General features: G+C 43.0%; 1 protein-coding gene across 13 annotated transcripts in view; it reads right to left on the reverse strand.

The window, feature by feature from the left end:
• Nucleotides 1-1,009: 1,009 nt before the first annotated feature.
• The window catches only part of ENOX1 (ecto-NOX disulfide-thiol exchanger 1), a 572,082-nt gene continuing 552,591 nt past the window's right edge, over nt 1,010-20,500 (reverse strand). For all 13 annotated transcript variants that reach the window (XM_059144563.1, XM_059144567.1, XM_059144559.1 and 10 more), the window contains 2 exons: nt 11,959-12,044; nt 1,010-1,980 (listed from right to left, as the gene is read on the reverse strand). In XM_059144563.1, coding sequence (XP_059000546.1) covers nt 1,849-1,980; nt 11,959-12,044 — 218 coding nt within the window. In that variant the 3' untranslated portion in view covers nt 1,010-1,848. The remainder of the gene's footprint in view (nt 1,981-11,958; nt 12,045-20,500) is intronic.

Genomic DNA, 20,500 nt, shown 5'->3' on the forward strand with positions numbered 1-20,500 from the left:
CTCACATTATGTAGAAACCTTTGGGAAAATATCTTTTTCCTGTTGAACTTTGAGCTCATGAAGGACAGGGTCTTTCTTTCTTTCTTTCTTTTTTTTTTTTTTAAAGATTTTATTTATTTATTTGACAGGCAGAGATCACAAGTAGGCAGAGAGGCAGGCAGAGAGAGAGGAGGAAGCAGGCTCCCTGCTGAGCAGAGAGACCGATGTGGGGCTCCATCCCAGGACCCTGGGATCATGACCTGAGCTGAAGGCAGAGGCCTTAACCCGCTGAGCCACCCAGGCGCCCTGACAGGGTCTTTCTTACTCATATCTGTATTCACAGGATTAGCACTGAGCCTGAACAAAACATGCAGGTATTCATGGGAAGCATGACTAAGTACCTTAATTTATCAGGGCTCAATAAAAAGATCCTAAAGACAATAACTTCCTATGTAATAGAAAATTATTAACATATTTTCAGAATTTTGAAGAAGATCACTATTGAGTAATCTTCCTAAAAAAAGTTTCATTTAAAATCAATATTTTGAATACTTGTCTTTTTTGTGATTCTTATGTAAGAAAGCAGGAAGGAGATACAGTTTAAAGCTCTATCGTACTTGTAATTAAATAGTGAAAGCCCAAATTCTGACGAAACTGTTGACTCAAGTGTGAATTCTTTAATTCCTTTTCTAACTTGTATATTTTCCAGAGAACATACAAATAAATACATCCCGGAATTAATATTAACTAATTGGCTCTTTTGTACTTGCCTCTGCAGACAAAAAACAAAGGTAATATTTATATTGATTGTATTTCGATTGAGGTGTTGGTATTTTAAAATGCTGTGTACCCTAATGCTGTATAATCCTCTTGTCTTGGTACTTCCTACCTTAGTTTTTATAGATTTCTGTTTGAAGTAATGTTTTGTCTCTACATCCTTCATGTAGACAATCATTTAAATATGGTGAGGATATGAGATGGAACTGAATAATGGTGAAGAAAGGTATATCAAAGAATAACTTGCAAAACCTTTATGGCAGAAGTCATATTTATTGAAAAAAATTAATATCTTTGCTATAAAATTTGTAACAGGAATATTTACTGAATGTTTATTTTGATGCATAAACCTGAATATTACATACCAAGTACAAGACAGCAGCACTAGCTTTCCTTTATTTACATTTTATGAAAATCATTACGCAGTCCATGTTAAAAGAACTTATGATGGAGAATTGTTACATTAGAAAAATAATATTCTTGATAAAGCATTCTCAAGGAGTCCAAGGAGTCCAATCACATTTTCTGCCTCTTCAATAAGGCAAATGTCCCTGGAATAGCATATAACTTAATTTACAAAATACAATAAATGTTCAGACACATATTCAAGTTTCCTTTTGGTATGATTTTTCCTTACTGTAAAATTACTTCTTATTTTTATTTTTGTTTTTATTTTTTTACTAAAACAAAAAGACTTTCAGGAAAATGTCATTGAATGATTTCAGCTATACATTACATATACAACTCTGCAGCCTAGCGACAACCATTGCTACACTGTCATTAACTTTAAATATTTTGCTGGGTGAGCTATTCTCAAATGTAGCATATTTTAAGATTTTGCCATCATTATGACTGTGGAATCGTTGGTTTTCATAGGAAACAGATCTGTCACAGTATGAAGCTTTGTTTTAAGGAACTGGTACACAAGCACATTTCCACTCACAGGAGAACGCCACAGATGTAACTGAAGTCGGGCCCCGACGGCTCCACAGGGGCCCCAGGCCGGACCATCCCCAGCCTCCAGTGCTCACGCTGCACAGCCCTGGCCCCGTCAGGCGCCTTCGTTTCCAGAGACTTGCCAGCTCTTCACAGTTAGGTCGTTTTAATTCCTTCAAAGGCACACAGCTTCCACCTTTTTTCCAGTGTTGCTCCCACGCCTGTGAATTCCTGTTTAAACATGCGTGGCAGCCTCATCAGAAGCATTTCAATTTCGTTTGCAGATATCTGTTAGAAAGAAAGAAAAGTCACTTTTGGAGACAAGACTCCTCAGAGAGGAGGCAAGGGGTTGGGTAGGGATGCACTTGTCCAGGGAGATAAATGATATGACTTGACTGTCAAGTCATGTGCTTGGGAGAGGAGCGCTGGTCAGGGGCTGGACAGGGCTGTCCTGGTCTCCAACAGCTGGCAGGGCTGGGCAGGAGATGGGGTGCAAATCCAAGGCTCACCATTCCTGTGCATGGCTAGCCTACTGGGTAGTGTTATGCGTGAACAGCACTCCCCACCCCGATGTAAAAGGATAGAAGAATGGGATTTAAGAGAGCTGAGAGAGAGTTCATCACCACTCCTGGTGCACCCATCCTCTTCAAACAGGGCAGCGCTTTTAGCTAACTCAGTGAGGGCCAAGGGGCATCTGGGTAGATTTCTGGCCATCCTAACTTCTCTTTCTTTAATTTTCACAGAGACCAGAAGATCATACAGATTTAGAAAGAAATGAGACCCAGAACCTACAACCTGAAAGTCTCAACATCCATTCTTAAAGTCCAGGTAGTTTTTTAAAAAAAATTTTTAGGTTTTATTTAAGTAATCTCTACACCCCATATGGGGCTTGAACTTGGAACCCTGAGATCAAGAGTTGCATGCTCTTCGGACTAACCAGCTAGCACCCTTCCAGGTAGTTCTTTATTTCTTCTTTTAAATTAAAAAAATTTTTTTGAAGATTTTATCTGCTTATTTGAGAGAGAAAGATAGCAAGAGAGAGCCCTGACTGGGGAAGAGGGGGAAGAGCAGGCTCTCTGCTGACTGGGGAGCCCAGTGTGGGACTCGATCCCAGGACCCTGGGATCATGACCCCAGCCAAAGGCAGATGCTTAACTGACTAAGCCACCTAAGGGACTCCTATCCCCACCCCAGTAGATTTTTAATGCAGTTTTTTTCTTCTACCAGTTTTTCTTTATTACATACATTTTCATACCAATAACTCATTTTACCTTAAATAAAGGACATACCAGCCATGATCCTCCTGATTTAACAGTCATTGTTCTCGTCTTCCTGTCTTTGTTTCCCAGCCCATGTGCTTGCATGGGGATCTCCTATAGCAAGGTGGCTAAGACCCTGGAACCAGGGGGCTAACATTTTTGTTTGAATACTGTGTCTACTATTGTTATGAGTTAAATGACTCCAGCCAAGATAATTAGTCTCTCTAAGTCTCAGCAAATGGGAGTAACAACATGTAATAAGGATGTATGAAGACTACTGGCTTAGCATAGCTTTAGCACATAGAAATGTTTAATGACTCAGACCTATTATTATTTGTCATGGTACTATCACTGGATAGATATCATTTTAGAGTCTACATTTTCCATTTAACGTTTAAATGCTAAACTTACTTAACATTTATTTTTAAAGGGGGACCAAATAGACCAGGAAGTTAAATCGGTTCATTTAATCAGTTCACATGAAAAAGATGTCATATGATATTTTCAGTATTCCTAGGCCTATAACCAAACCAAACCAAACCAAACAAACAAACGAACACACACCAAAAAACCTTTCGAGGCAGACCTGAAAGTTGAAGTAAATTGCATTCTGAAATTTTTGTGTGAATCATTTTGAAATCTGAATGCATTTTCCTCAAAAACCATGTTAAAGGGATTATTAGATTGCCAGGTCAGCCCACAAACACCTATTAAACAAATGATTAAAAGGTCGCATGTGACTTTGAGACTTTTTCTTCAGTGAGCACCGTGCAGAATGCCTTCCCCAGTGTCCTCGTTCCACTGTCACAGCACTCCTGTGACATACATGGGGCGAAAATGTTAGGCTCTATCTGCGTTTTATAGCCAAGAAAGCAGAGTGAACTACAGAGGGTTAAGTGCTTTTTCAAAGAGAGAACTGGGAAAGAACCCACCGCTTGTGCCTGGGAACTAGGCATTGGTATGCTTTACGTGCTCCACATGATTTCAGCAAGCTGTGGGTGAAGAACCGGGAGTGTAGTGCTTTCTTTTGAAATATCAATCATCTGGGGTTCCTGTTAAAAAACTCAGATTCCTTAGCCTCTTCTCTGGAGACTCTGATTCAGCTGATCTTGGGTGTAGCTCATAGACTCTATTTTTGATAATCATCCCAGGATATTCTTAAGATCAGGTATATTTGGGTTAAGAATGGGATTTTAAATCAGACAGGCTTGGATTTTAATCTGGCTTAGGCCAACCTGTGTAACCATGGGCGAGCCATTTAATAGCTGTAATTCTCAGTTGTGTATTCATGTATAGAATAGAAGTAATCTCTCAGCCTGATCGTGAGGATTATACATGAAATGTACCATGGTGCCTGGCACGAGACGCTTTCTCTCTCTATATGTACCAGACAATGCTGATAGAATACGACACTGTTACTAACCTCTTTGTGGTAGGTGGGTCAAGCTCTGTGCTCCTAAGCCAAAGCAAACACAGAGAAGTGTGTAGTCAAACCCACTTTCACTTGGTCTAGAAGGCAGTTTTCTGAAGCCAAGTTATCCTCTTAACCTCCTTTCTTTCCTTTGGAGGAGGACGGCCCAGGTCGTCTACAATAGGCTCAGGTCTCCCCTCAATTCAAGTGATACCCCCTGAGAGGAGCTGTCCTTCCCCAGATCAGGCAGAGCCACAGAGAAGCTGCCAAAGCCCCAGGTTAACAGCCAGCCCATCTCAGGTTTATTTTCAGGATAACCATCAGTTCCCTGGAAAAGTAGGGAAAGGAGCTTTGTGGTGTTCATTAGGGAGGAGAAAAAGCTAAATTCTTGAGGGTAAAATAAAGTTTTGATGTAAAGATAACTCTATCTATGCAGGTAGTGCCCCCTAGCAGCCCTGTAGCTGATTGGGAGAAGTGTGACAACTCCTAAGTCTTCCCCTGACTCTTGAAAACAATTCTGTTAATTCTCACTATACTCTCATAAGACAGGGATTGATTTACAGACGAGGAAACTGAGGTCCAGATAGATTAGGGACCTTGTGCATGGTAACCCAGGAACTGAGTGGAGCTGGGCTGCAGATCCAGACTTCTTGGCCTTGTTCTCAAACACTGATGCCAGCCGCCACGGGGGGCAGGGGACTGTCTCCCTGTTGGGGGAAGGTGCCCACAGGGAAGGGGTTTGTGTACTGGAGGGCAGGTCTGTGATGAACAAGACTTCAGAGTGTTAGGAGTGTCAGTAACGAAAAACTGAGAATTCCCAGCTCAACCAGCTCAGACACATTCCAGTGCTAACGCTTGGGTGCCCCCACAGAAACCTTCACCAAAATAGCCAGCAGATGGTGGAGAATCTTGTTTTCCACAGTGCCTTTTGACCCAAGTCTAGACTAGAACCACAGAGGAAGCTGGAGTAGCCTGCTGGAGGAGAGAGGCAGCCCCCCTTCGCGAGTCTTCCCTGGGAGGCCAGGTACTGAGCATGAGCATAATGTGCGTTCATTCTCTCAGCTCTTTAAACCCGTGAACAAACTCACTTGCTGGAAGAAAGGAATGTGGAGGGAAAACATTTGGAATCCAGTCATGGAACAACCATTAACCAGCTTCATCGACTTGTCTAAATCACTTAATCTCTTTGGGTGTTCCCTCATTTGTAAGACAAGGGAACTGGAAAGAAATCCCTGGATGTTCTAAGATCTTGGATTTGGGTGCTGGCCCCGCCATCTGTTAGCACCGGCCTTTGGGCAAGCTACTTAAAATTCATGGGACCGCTAGGTTGCTACAGAGCTCTCATACTGACAGAGTGGGCTAGATCTCCTGTGCGCTTTAAAGCACAAATGGCAACTGATAAACGTAGTAGCATGTGCTGTGCTGCGTGTACTCTCCTGAGTGCTTCTCATGTAGTCAGTCATTTATTACACACGGTAGTCCATAAAACCCATTTTACAGAGGGTAAAACTGAGGCACAAAGATGTTAAATAAGTCACTAAAGTCCCCACTAGTAAAAATGGGATTTGAAATTCTTATGATTACTTAGTTTGGATGACCAATTAGCCATTCCTTGGATTTTGCCAGAGCCGGAAATTAGCATAATAGAAATGAGTGTCCTCAAAAGTAGTTAATGCTGACTGGCTTTTGGTAGTGCAAGGTAACCGCCTGAATATGGACAGGGATGTGTCACAAATACAGACGAGACCACCTCAGAACTACCCAAAATCTCCATTTAATGAGGCTCAAAGATGAATTCCAGAGCATTTCCTTAAAGATGTTTTGTATCTCATGCCAGAGGAAAGTTCAAGGAGAAACTGCTTTTAAGTTAGTTTGATGGTTTTTAAAACTTTCTCTGTCCTGACAGAATAACTTCGATGATATATCACATTTTGGGATTTTTCAAGACAAAGAGCAAATTTAATTTAATTTTTTTTTTTTTTTTTTTTTTTTTTTTTTACCCTGTGGCCAAAGAGTTTTTACTTTTGCCTTGACGATATCCTTCATCTTCCTACCTATAATTTCTTGGTTTTGAGAACTGAAAGAGTCCTGGAGTCCTCACATAAGACAAAGCAGCCAGATCTCACTGGTTAAGCTCTGAGTGAGATATACCCTAACCTGTCCTCAAATCCATTCTGAGCTCAGGAATTCTAAGTGCCTGTCTGTCCTGGGTGGAGGGCACTGGGAGTCAGGGAAGGGGGTACTCAGCCAGCAGGTAATGTGGGGCTTTGGATGCCAAAGCCAGCCCTGTTTTGAGGGTTCAAATACACGTGGTTGAAAGACCTCTGTATGGCATTACCATCTAGGTTAGAGACCTGTGCTGTGCCTGTCAAATCTCATTTACCCATACACCATGTAGTCGGAGCTCTAGAAAGTGGGGACGATGGTCACAGATGTGATGCTTTCATCACCTGCTTCCTCAGCTGCCTGTTGTCCCAAAAAAAATTGGTGGTCTGTGTATTTTCAGTCTTTGATGTTGTCAGTGGATCCCTGGCCACCTCTGTTTTGTTTAAAATTTTCTAATTCTGACATCTGTTCTTTTTTTTTTTTTTTTTAAAGATTTTATTTATTTATTTGACAGAGATCACAAGTAGGCAGAGAGGCAGGCAGAGAGAGAGAGGAGGAAGCAGGCTCCCTGCTGAGCAGAGAGCCCGATGCAGGACTCGATCCCAGGACCCTGAGATCATGACCTGAGCCGAAGGCAGCGGCTTAACCCACTGAGCCACCCAGGCGCCCCTCTGACATCTGTTCTTTTAGAAATGATTGATTTGTTCTAATTAAGGGGAAAAAAAATGAGAAGGAATAAAGGCTCCATGTAACCAAGGGGCTTGTGTGCTGCTAACACTGTGGAGGTAATTTCTAAGATCTGCTTGATTTATTTTCTGATTTGCTGACTCCAGCCCAAGCCCACTGCTTCCTTGCCAGGCCTCTAAGCATGTATATAAAAATTGACACAAGCAGACATAAATCAGTTTTATTATGGGGATGGTTGGCTCCATGTCCCATATCAGTCAGGCAAGAGAAGCTGAGTGATAAGGGGTTCTTGTTTGAGGCACTGAAAAGACCTGGCATAGGCTTTGTCAAGGCTGAAGAGTCAGGGAAGCCAATTGCAAAACCAAATTTCCTTCCATAGGATAAACTGTTGGCTTTTAGTGCACATTTAAATCTTGTTCATTCTTCATATCCCTGGGCAACGCATGGCATCAGCACACAGACTCCTTGCAGTAAACTTTTGCAGAGAGAAATGTGGACTATGGATGGAGAAAGAAGGGAAGGTGAGGTAGGGAGGGAGAAATAAGGAAAGAAGCTAAACGTAAGTAAGGAATCATGAAGACAGAAGGAAAAAACTAGAGAGAAGAGGAACAGGGAGGGAGGGAAGGGGGAAAAGAAAGGAAGAAGATCAACAGAAGGAGGAAAATGAGGATCTGGACGGAAAACGAGAGGAGGAGAGAAGGGAGGGCACAGGGTGTGTGGTGGGGCGGCACTGGTGCCGGCGCCCCAAAAGGAGGGGTGAGAGTGAGCGCACACTCAAGGATATCTCCTGGTAGATATGGTTCACAGGGACTTCAACTTCACCCTTTTCCAACTTCTGTCCCACTAAAATTCTGCCTGCCCAGTATAGCCCTTCATTAGTCCATGTCTGATTATCCAGTTATTCCATAAATATTCTGGCATTTCCTCAGACTACAAACTTTTTGAGAGTAATGTTCTTTCTCAGATTGCTTTGGTGCTCTGGCCATCCCTGTTCCTCTCTGATCCCTAGGACATGCTGGGTTCATGAAAAGCCGGGCATTATCCCAGTGTTCACTGGGTCCCTGGTAACCTTGTCAGTTTTTCCTGCTGCGTGTGAGCAACTTCCTTTTTATTCTTTATGTAGCCAAGTACTGTTACCCCCAATGCTTCATTTATCATGTGCTTTCCAGAGGTGTTGTCATATCTAAAAAACACACTCATTATAGCCTAAACAATAGAAAACTCACTCACTCATTAACATATTATGACAGGTGGTGATTTAGGAGAACACTGGAATATACGTAATACTGAAGACTTTTCAGAGTTGGGGGGGGGAGCCTTAACACCACCGAGAACATTGTCTACCCTTACTGCTGAACTATAGTCTAGGGAGGAATGCTCTCCAGTTATGGCAATTTGAATCTCTTTAGAACTGACCAGATGTTTTAATTTTGTGTTTCTAAAGGTATGCTCTTAGTACAACATGCAAATGGCTTGCTCCTCTGCTGGGAAATGTACACGCCTGTGGCCCCCAAGCCCATCAGTGAGCAGTCAAAACAACAGGTCTTTGTAAATCCTCCAGTATCCACAGCCATATTATGTTGAATCTGGTTTTCAGAATCAAATCTACTTGGTGGGCGTGGGGAGGAGGCTATACTTATGTAGAGGGGATAGCCAGACACATTTAGGAGAACTTAAGTCTGAAAGAATATGTAAACTGGGGGAAAGCAGAAGAACGCCTCCTCTTGACTGTAAGACAGGATATGCTTATCTGCTAACGCTCCACTAGATGTGACTTTCTTGCTACTCAGGGTCTTGGAGCGGGCTTAAGGGCTCCGGGCTGACCTGGAAGTTCTCTGTATTGATCGGAAACCATTTCAGGGTAGTGCTGCCTTCTTTGAAGAGCTTACCTGCCTGCATCCAGGGCACAGTTTTTAACTCACCAAAGTTTTAGGAAGCCATCTCCCCCACCCCCCCTTCTCCTGCCTTCCTCTGAGTGAATCTTTGTGATGTGGTCATATGGTGACACTGTTCTATAAGAGGGCTAAGTGAATGCAAGTGGATGGTTTAGAACAGGCTGAGAAGAGAAAAATATGCTTGTATCATTATCAAGAGCAGGAATAATATTTAACTGGAAAATGGCCTATTACTAGGCTATACAGTTTTAGGAGCCATGTGCAGTTCACATGCCCAGCATAATTTAAATTAATTCCTGGCTCTCCTTCCATTTCTAATCATTCTTATACTCCTATGTGGCCTTTGGGGAAATCCTAATAAAATCAGTTCCATTACAGGCTGGATTGATTGAGCCTGCTTTCCTTGCTCTCGTCAGCACTGGAGTAGCCAGAACCTAAATGTTACTTTATAATTGTCATAATGGTGATGTTGTCCAATGTCAAACCGGGCTGTTCTAATCGGAATTTTAAAAAACCCATCCTATTAGAATCAGCGAACCCTCTGTGTGTCGTTGAGGCTAAACTGAATCCATTGCCTTCATGCAACATTAACCAAAACTTAGTGGGGTCTTGGTGACCCCCAGCTCCTTCTGATTAACCAGAGGCAGGTGCACCAGGCCATTGCACTGGAAAGCCTCTGAGTCCGTGGGCTGGTGGTGGCTCCACGATTCTGAGCCTTCTGGCAGCTGATACGAGGACAAGGCCCTGCTGGGTACTTAAAGGGCAAACCTCTCATTATTTTGTTTTCTGCTTAAAGCCCTGAGGATATGGAATTCCAGTTCAGAGCAATAATTTGGTCTGTGGATTAGAAAGTCTAAATATCCCTTCATCCTCACTGGGATAGAAAGAATATTTGGTCTAATTGCTGGCATCTAGGAGTTTTAGAGCACTTTTACTTCAGGCATGAGGAAACAACCTGACAGCTCTACTGAACATTTCATTCAGGAGATGGAGGGCTGTGTGGGGAAGACCCTATGTATTTCCTCCATGAAGGAAATATATTCCTCATTATCTTCTAAAATAAAAGTACCAGTCTGAGATAAAATAGAATTCCCTTTAACTGAATCCCTTCCAGAAAAGCTAATCATCTAATGGTCAGAGACCAGGGGTATGAATTCTTTCCTTAGAGACTACAGAGAGAGACCACACAAATTTTGCCTGAACAAATGGATGATGGACACTCTGTTCTGATGGTTAGAATAGAACAAGATAATTCATTATTTATCACCCCTCCAGGTGATTTTACACCCCTCCCCCCAACACGCGCGCGCATGCGCGCGCACACACACACACACACACACACACACTCACGAACTCATGTATATACTAAAACAACAACTGCTTCCCGACAAAGGCTTCCCACTTGGGAGTTCCAGGAAGGGAAGGAAATCAATGTCAACAAGGCAAGGGAAGGCTAATAGCAACAATAGGAATAATTTCTCGAGGACTTACTCTATGCCAAGCCACTCTAGTGAAAGCAGTATTTCCTTTAATCCTCCAGTTAAAGGGAGGGTTGATGCTAAGAATGAAACTGGTGAGGGTAAAAAGCAAAGAAGCCGTTCAAGAAAGCTTAATTTCAACAAAGTAAGACGGTATAGCTGACCCTCATTTTATCTGAATTAACATAAGCATCTTCCATCCCTCCCTGTCCATGAGATGGAAGGCCACAAAGAAGACAATAACGTGTGTGTGAACTTTCAGAATCTTATAATCTGCTCACCCCCTTTCACTCTGTTTTGGTTTACCCTATTACCAGCTGTGAGAGATGAAAAGGGCATGAATCCCTGTGACTGAAAAATATTTTTTGTTCCAGATGATTCTCTCAGAGGGGAAGTATAAGACCATTAGAAAGGTTAAGCAGTTGTGACCATGAATTGGTAAAATAATTTAACTCCAATTGAGAGCACAGTGTAGTCATTTAATCTATACTGGCCATTGAAGATTTAGAATGGCTTGTATGTGTGTGTAGTCAGGGTCACAGAACTGCGGGCCGGGGTCCTGGTCCTACACGTCCCGTGCACTTTGTTGTACTCTGTGCAAGGGCTTATTTCCATTTTCCCTCCCAGCAGGACATTCAACAAGGGACTCAGTGGCTGCCTTCAATTCTCTGCTTCTCTGTTCATCCTCTTCCAAGGCTTTCCCCAGCAATGCTGCCTAATGACGTGACTTTATTTCAACAGGGCCCCCTCTCATTGTTCACTGGAATTTGATACAGAAATTGATACATACATTGAACCCTTTGTGTCTTTTAGAACACAACTACTGCAGTGGGTTAGGAGCACAGCTAATTTGCAGATGAGGCTGACTGAGCCTCAGAGAAATGAAGAACGATGTCCTGACTCTGGGTGTCACCCTTGGGGGAGGCACCACTGAGAATAACTTCGTGGGCATTTTTTCCATTTAGAGAATAATGCTGAAAAACAACCATTAATACCGTTTTCTTGAGAGTCCTATCAGATCTTTATGTTATTTGAGGTGATTTTCCCTCTATCGTGGGGAGTCTTTACCACAGAATCCTGTGAGAATATGGTCTCAGGATAATGCCCCATTAGCCACCCTGACCTGATTTCTCCCTGTTTCGGGAACTTCCAGGCCAACCTGTAATTTTCAGTCCCTCATATGCTTTTCAGAGTAATTTGGCATCTGCTGAAAGTCATTGTCATTTTAGATAACTGCTCTTCTTTCTATAAAGACAAAAGCAAGTGAAAAGAAGACAGCTATCTGCCCAAAACGGAGGTCCTTGTGGAAAAGTACTGATGAAAATCCAAATGCTCTTCTATCCCCAAGGCTGCTCCCATGGGCCCACCTGCAGCCAGCAGTCAACACGCTAAATCTTAGCAGTGCAGGTCCCCCGGAGAAAGAGAATTTACCTTGGAGTCCAGCTGCTGCATGTATGACCAAAGGTACTCTATATTGGCTCCAAAAGGATGGACGTGAAGAAACGTTGATATGATGCCTGAATTAAAGAGACAAACAATGGACATCACTGAAAGGTAAATAAGAGTCGGGGTCAAATAATGTCATCGAACCCCGTAATGGTTTCATCAGGCTGAGTTACGGTCTCACCACTGTAACAGCACTCAGTAACAGCCCATTCCGAAACAGTCCTAGAAACGTGGCAAACAGAACACTCTGCTCCTGGAATGATAGTAGTTAGAAAAGCTAGGCTCAGAGATAATATATAGATGAATAAAGGTATTTGCTAAACAAAGACTCCTGGAAGTATTTCAACTACCAATTTTATGCTTGATTTACCAATATAAAATTGTAGTTATTGGGAGGATAAAATTCTCTTTTCTTTCCCTCAGTGGACTTCGCAGTATGAAAATGGCTCCTACAGCTGTGTCAGAGATCGCACGGCCTCTGATTTCACTGATAATTACAGCTGCTAGTTATGAAAAGTATTTAATCCATATTACCCCTAACTGCCACTGAAGGAAGCCCAGATCTTTTCTGAAACCTTTATTTCCCCCTGGTTGTTGCTGCTGTGTAAACAGAGCCAGCTCTCCCTCTCTCCTCCTTGCTGCTGTAATTTACAGGATCGTTTAAAAAGGCCCGGGAATGGATGGTTTGGCTGGAGTCTGATTCTAAATCAGAAGTCTTTTCAATTGTGAAAATCAGCTGTCAACATGGTACTGACAAATGAAAAGCGGGGTATTCGGTGTCAGGGCTGAAGTAAAAGCATTCCTGTTTTCTCCTTCCTGCTCCCATATCCAAAATCAAGACTCCATAGATTGTATGCTGCTGTTTGCTAGGAAACTGTGTTCAGACTGACATTTTTTTAGTTCTAAGTAGACTTCGAGATGAATTAAATCTGAGTATAAGCCCTCATGTTGTTCATTGGGCCACTTTGATGCTTGAGAGGCAGAGGTCAAGAGAAAGACCTGCACTTGTCTGACATGCAGGCAGGACGAGCCCTCGAGGAGACATCGCTCTTGCGTGAGGTCATCCTGGGAATTGCAGGGGGACCTTGGGTTGATCTGGGATGGGGTCTGGTGGCCTCCTGATCTCCTGTGTGATGCTTGGGATGGTCTGGGATGAGTGTCTGTTTTCAAGCAAAGCTCCCAGTTCAGCCTTTGTCTGAGGATAGAGATCCAAAGGGTCTAGCCTGTGCTCTCAAAGACCTGTCCTCAGAACAATGCTTCTGTGAGGTTTATAGTAGTTAACAGAGAAATGAGGAAGATGGAAATAATTCATTATTTCTCCATTATGCCAAAACCTCAGTTTTTAGAGACTGACCCCATTTTTCTTGAGGTATAAAGAACTACCATTTTATTCTGAGATTATGTTCTTCCTTTTTTGCTAAAATGCCTTTTGATGAAATAATGGCCATGTAAAAGGTACTAATGGCAGTTTTAATATCTTTAAGTGGCAAATAGCTATTTTAATATACTTAAATGGAACTGTTTTGTTCCCCTCCTACCACTTTATTTGTTCATTTATATTTTAATTTTACAGACCTGGCAACTACTTTCCTGTGTTTCTGAGGTTCTCAAATCCGGTGAGGTGGCACAGTAAGTGATTCTGTTACTAACGAGTTAAAATACAGAAGCTTATGAAGGACTTACTTTAAAAACAAGTTAGAAGTATTTAAACAGTGACACGTATTTGCATTTATTAATTGGGAGAGGGGGCAGAATTCTTAAGGGAAAGTCCTATTGCAGGATGGTGAATGGGGTTCTCTCTCCTGTCCCAGGCTGAGGGCAAGTGGTGCTCTGTCCACTAGTTTCCAAAAGGAGCCTCTGACAAATGGTAGGGGGGCCCTTCCCCCACCTCCATCAGAGGACAAGGGGGAAGAATGAGTAGTCATCTCTGGCTTTGTGAAAGGTGAACCTGTTCCTTTCTTCTCCTGGCACACAGGTTCTCCCAGGCAGGGACTGGGTGCTTCAAGAGAGTGACTCGAGAGCCAGGAGGGGTCCTGCAAAACAGGGATAATAGTCCCTTCCTTGGTGGGACCTCTGCTTAGGCATCAGACTGACTGATCAGCCTTTGGAGTGACAAGGATGTGTGTTTCCCATGAGGTGAGCGGCATCTTAGAAGGTAGAGAGGTTTTGAGCAGCCTTAAGGAGTAAACTACCCCAAGGGCACTAGCAGATAAATGCATTTTTCATTATTAAAATCTCTACTGAACAGAGACTCCTCACCATCTCCTAGATAACCCACAGCCTCTCCTATAAATATCCACGGGAATGTGATGTGAAGTTAAATGTCTTCGGTAGAATAAACAGAATGAGTCAGAAGAGGGCTGGGATGGGGGGGAATGGGGAAGAGGTTGATAACTTTTGGCCTGGGAGATGAAGTACTGAAGGAGGAAATTTAGGAATACCAGTAATGGGAGGACCTGGAGCGGCTGTTGTTGCCCTCTGTGATGTCGATACCCCTCTGTGTACATGCTCCCTCAAGAGTTACTGCCTGACCCTTAGGCCCATTGTTGGGTCTGTAACTCCCGGGAACTCTGCCATTAACACAGTCTGTGCCTGTTCTGGTTCAGTATTAGGAATACAGTATTCATTTACAATAAATGTATATTGAGTGAATTTACCCTCTAGAAGTAAGACTGGTCAGTATACTTCCTTAAAAATTTCTACTGTTCTATTGATAAATGGAGATAAATAAGAACCTTAAAAATTGCACAGTACTTGGGGTGCCTGGGTGGCTCAGTGGGTTAAGCTTCTGCCTTCGGCTCAGGTCATGATCCCAGGGTCCTGGGATTGAGTCCCACATCGGGCTCTCTGCTCAGCGGGGAGCCTGCTTCCCCCTCTCTCTCTGCCTGCTTTTCTGCCTACTTGTGATCTCTGTCAAATGAATAAGTAAAATCTTAAAAATAAATTGCACAGTACTAACCAATAATGTAGTAGTCTTCCAAAAATCAGGTAACTTTGAGGCATTATTCACTGGTGATTCCTGCCCTTAGCTCATCCACTTTATGGATTCAGGACAGAGCAACCTGAATATTTTGAGCATGGAAACTTTTTTATTGAAACACTTTCTTGCTCAAAAAGTAAAAAGAAAATGCTTATATGATTTCTATATGTCTTTCTAAAATAGATTAGAAATTCTAACCCAGACATGAATATCTTTCCTTAGGAGGGTATTCGAAACCATCACTGTGGTAGCTGATACCAATAAGCCATTAGCTTTTCTTTAAAAACAAACAAACAAACAAACAAAAAAACCGAGCAATTGCCACTAGATTCATCTGGGGCCAAAGTAGGTAGTTAAAGGTTTTTTTTTTTTTTTTTTAAAGATTTTATTTATTTATCAGAGAGAAGAGGGAGAGAGAGTGAGCACAGGCAGACAGAATGGCAGGCAGAGGCAGAGGGAGAAGCAGGCTCCCTGCTGAGCAAGGAGCCCGATGCGGGACTCGATCCCAGGACGCCAGGATCATGACCTGAGCCGAAGGCAGCTGCTTAACCAACTGAGCCACCCAGGCGTCCCTGTTTTGTTTTTTAATCTTTATTTATTTGACAGAGAGCACAAGCAAAACAGGGGCCATGGCAGAGGCAGAGGAAGAAGCAGACTCCCCACTGAGCAGGGAGCCTGATGCAGCTGGATCCCAGGACCCCAGGATAATGACCTGAGCTGAAGGCAGATGTTTGACTGACTGAGCCACCCAGCCGCCCCCAAAGTAGGTAGTTAAATAAAGGCTTCAAAGCACTTCCTATGGATGGCAACTAAGCTGTTCAATATTGCTAGAGATACAGCAGAAATGGGAAACATTAGTCATATCCTCCGGAGTACTGCGCCCCTCCTCTTCCCTACTCCCACCTTACCGCTGCCCATCACGTCTCATCACAGAAGCATTAGTCATGCCATTTGAGAAAATGTGGTTTCTAAGCCCTGGTTTGGGATTGGATTCATGGGCTGGGTGAGGTGGGGCTTCCTGAATAATTAATTAAAGCCTCTTTGTAGCTCCTTTAAAAGAACTAGGATATTTCCTGAGAATGGAAAAAAGGACAGGTGTAGCTCATAATCTAATGAGCAATGCCGCAAACCAGAAACTGGAGACTGTTTCATGGTCCTCTGGGAGGGGATCTAAGAGCTCGGTTAAACACACTGACAACTGAGGGTGGAGAATGGAGCCAGGACTGAACTGCTGGATCTCCAAAGGGACAGACTCACTCCCTGGTCTTGGTTATTTCCATGGAGAAGCAGAAGTCTCCGTATTTAAGAATGGGTTTCCTAACTAGGAAAATACAAGTGTAAGTAGCTAATTTAAATAAATTTTGAAAAAGGAACAGAGGAGGCTGTCAGTACTCTTGAGCTTTCTGCGTATTTCAGGATCTTAAAAATTGCTTTAGAAACACCTATAGAAAAAAAAAAGAAAAAAGAAATAAAAATAAGAAGAAAAAAAAAAGACCTATAGACCAGTTCTGTACAACCTGTGGCAAGCCCCTCATTAGGAAGGCGCATTTAAATAAGGACATAAAAAACCATTTTGAGCTTTCTCTATCAGAATCATTGAGTTTATTCTCATTTTTAGACCTAAGACTAAGGAAGCAGCAGCATTTAAATTAGCCAAAAGTGCTAGATTTTTACTGCTTCATTCACCCTTCTTTAAGCATTTCCTTAGCAACAGTTAGCTGCCAAAGTGCTATGGACACAGCATTGCACAAGACAGACAAGGTTTCTTCTCTGGGGGAATTTATATTCTAGGTAAGTTACAGAGGATAAACACAAAGATTAAAAATAAAGGAAATATTTTCAGGTAGTGGTAAACATGGTGACAAAAGAGGCTCAAGCTTGGTAGGGTGCTACTTCACACGGGAAGGTGGAGTGAAGGTAAATTTTCCTGTGTCAGATGGGAAGGAGCCAGCCACAGGCAGCCTGGGGAAAGATTATTCCAGGTACAGTCAACAGAATGCGCCAAAGACCTGAGGTGGAGATGAACTGGCAGGAACAGACTTGGCTGGTGAGTGGTGGTACAGCATGCATAGGGAGCCAGATCACTTAGGGCTGTGAATTGACAGAGGAAGGGATGTGGATTAAATTCTAAAAATAGCAGGAAACCAACAGAAGAGTTCTAAGTAGCGGCATGATATGATCTGAATTATGTTTTTAAAATTTCATTCAAGTTGCTGTTTGGTGAATAGATGAAAAGGAAACTGGGAGACCATTTAGAAGTGTCTGCACAAGAAGTGGTAGGGCGCCTGGGTGGCTCAGTGGGTTAAAGCCTCTGCTTTTGGCTCAGGTCATGATCCCAGGGTCCTGGAATCCAGCCCCACATTGGGCTCTCTGCTCAGCAGGGAGCTTACTTCCTCCTCTCTCTCTGCCTGCCTCTCTGCCTACCTGTGATCTCTCTCTGTCAAATAAATAAAATCTTATAAAAAAAAAAAAGAAAGAAAGAAAAAAAAAAAAGACCTGACGTGGTAAGCTGTGGTCTGGACCAAAGGGCAGTGGGCATTGAAGGTAGGGTTGGTGGAAGGCTTGTGAGTGGTAAGGGCTTAGAAGAAGGAGTTCTCACTGTTTGGCTTGAGCAGCTAGGTGGTAGCATTTTCTCAGCTGGGAATACTAGGGAGGGGCATATTAGTGCAAAGAAAAGGGGGAATCAGCTGGGAAAACTGGGCAGCTATATGTAGAAGAATGAAACTTGACTCTTACACCGTACACAAAGATAAATTCAAAATGGATTAAAGAGCTCAATGTGAGACAGGAATCCATCAGAATCCTAGAGGAGAACACAGGCAGTAATCTCTTCGATATCAGCCACAGCAGCTTCTTTCAAGATATGTCTCCAAAGGCAAAGGAAACAAAAGTGAAGATGAACTTTTGGGACTTCATCAAAATCAAAAGTTTCTGCACAGCAAAGGAAACAGTCAAGAAAACAAAGAGGCAACCCACGGAATGGGAAAAGATATTTGTAAATGACAGTACAGACAAAAAGTTGATATCCAGGATCTATAATGAACTCCTCAAACTCAACACACACAAAACAGACAATCATATCAAAAAATGGGCAGAAGATATGGACAGACACTTCTCCAATAAAGACATACAAATGGCTGTCAGACACATGAAAAAATGTTCATCATCACTAGCCATCAGGGAGATTCAAATTAAAACTACATTGAGATACCACCTTATACCAGTTAGAATGGCCAAAATTAGCAAGACAGGAAACAACATGTGTTGGAGGGGATGTGGAGAAAGGGGAAGCCTTTTACACTGTTGGTGGGAATGCAAGTTGGTGTAGCCTCTTTGGAGAACAGTGTGGAGATTCCTCAAGAAATTAAAAATAGAACTTCCCTATGACCCTGCCATTGCACTCCTGGGTATTTACCCCAAAGATACAGATGTAGTGAAAAGAAGGGCCATCTGTACCCCAATGTTTATAGGAGAAATGGCCACAGTGCCAAACTGTGGAAAGAACCAAGATGCCCTTCAATGGATGAATGGATAAGGAAGATGTGGTCCATATACACTATGGAGTATTATGCCTCCATCAGAAAGGACGAATACCCAACTTTTGTAGCAACATGGACAGGACTGGAAGAGAGTATGCTGAGTGAAATAAGTCAAGCAGAGAGAGTCAATTATCATACAGTTTCACATATTTGTGGAGCATAACAAAAAGCATGGAGGACATGGGGAGTTAGAGAGAAGGGGATTGGGGTAAATTGGAAGGGGAGGTGAATCATGAGAGACTATGGACTCTGAAAAACAATCTCAGGGGTTTGAAGTGGTGGGGGTGGTGGGAGGTGGGGGTACCAGGTGGTGGGTATTATAGAGGGCACGGATTGCATGGAGCACTGGGTGTAGTGAAAAAAATAATGATACCGTTATGTTGAAAATTAAAAAAAAAATACATATCCACCAATATACAAAGCAAAAAAAAAAAAAAAAAAAAAAGAAAAGGGGGAATCAAGCGTTCTCTTCTGGGCTTTTTAAATTTGAGATGTCCATTAGCATCTAAATGGAGACACCAAATGGTAGTTGGAGATGGTATCTGGGAATCAGTGGCCACAAAAAGGGATTCTAAGCCAAAGTGCATATTGACATTCTGTAGGCAGAGAAGAGGCCTCAAGCCCGAACCCCAAAGAAGCCCAAAATTTAGAGGTTGAGGAAAACTCATCAAAGGAAACTGAGTAGGAGTGATCAATTAGAAAGAATGGTGTCATGGTAGCTAAGAGAAGAAAAGTATTTCTGCTCAGAAGAGGTGAGGAGTCCACTGTATAACGTGCAGATGATGACAAATGGAGGGAGTTGAGAAATTGGCAACATGGCATGCTCTGGTCATGTTGACAGAACGACTTCAGTGTGAGGGTGCCAGCCATCCTGGAGTGGTGGCCGGAGAGGGAGTGGGGGGTAGGGGGATAGAAGCTGTTAGTGTAGACTGTGCTTTGGAGAATTAGGCTTGGGTGGGGAAGAGGGAAATGGGCTGTTGGAGTCAAGACAAGCTTTCCTTCTCTTTTGTTTCTAAGGTATGAGACAGTAGAGTTCACATTCATATGCTGAGGATATGAGCATCTGCTTACATGTAACATCACCACCCAAAGGGCAGTGCCGCTTTTCTAGTAGTCCTCATAGATTACAGAGTAGTGAGGTGAAGATGACCATCTAATCAGATCTCCTAGCTTTGGACAGTGTGAGGAATCAGATCCATCATGGATCAGTGACTTGCCCGGTGAATTGATGCCCCCATCTGCCTGTACTCAGAACGGGCCTCCTTTGCTGAGGGCTGTTCAGGGATCATCAGGTACTGTGATTTGTCACAAGGCCAATCGATCCCACTCCCATCTTTTTTTCTGATGGACTCCTATTTTAAACAAGTTTATTGGTTACCTCTTGAGAATAAAATATCAGTTTATATATTCATTTTGGTCAGATGGAATCCTACCAGAACAGACTCCCCTTCCTCAGGCTGCTTGGAATTTCATTCCAAACTCCCTGTGTCAGCTTGTAACGTCCTGGCTGAGATTAGCCTTCCCTATGTCCACATTTGCTGATGGTCTCCTGGGGACTTCAGATATCTCTGAGGCCTGGAAGCTTGTTGGGGGAGAGGGCCTCCCAGGGAGTTTCAGGAACCTCAGCTCTGCAGAGGAACAGCTGTCTTTCTGGATGGTTCTGTCTTGCTGAAAACCAAAAGAGGCCTGACCAGAAGCCAGCCTGAAATGTTCTTGCCTCTTGTTGCAGCCTACAAGGCTTCATGAACACTGAACCAGAGAGGCAACCAGGAGGGTGCCGTGGGAAATCTGGATTTCCCACTAAGCCACGAGCCTACAGGTATCTGTGAGCAGCTGCAGGGCACTAAACCAATTATGGGAACTGGGCCGAGGTAAGGCTGTGAGTGAGGGGTAGTTGGACCCGACACTGTGATTAATCTCATGCTTCTCAGTGCACTGGGATTCTGAAAAGCTTTTATTTTCCAAAAAGCAGTTTGGTCCACGTATCTGGTGAGTACCGAACTTGATC

Source organism: Mustela lutreola, chromosome 13 (genome assembly GCF_030435805.1).
Source record: "Mustela lutreola isolate mMusLut2 chromosome 13, mMusLut2.pri, whole genome shotgun sequence".
NCBI lineage: Eukaryota > Metazoa > Chordata > Mammalia > Carnivora > Mustelidae > Mustela > Mustela lutreola.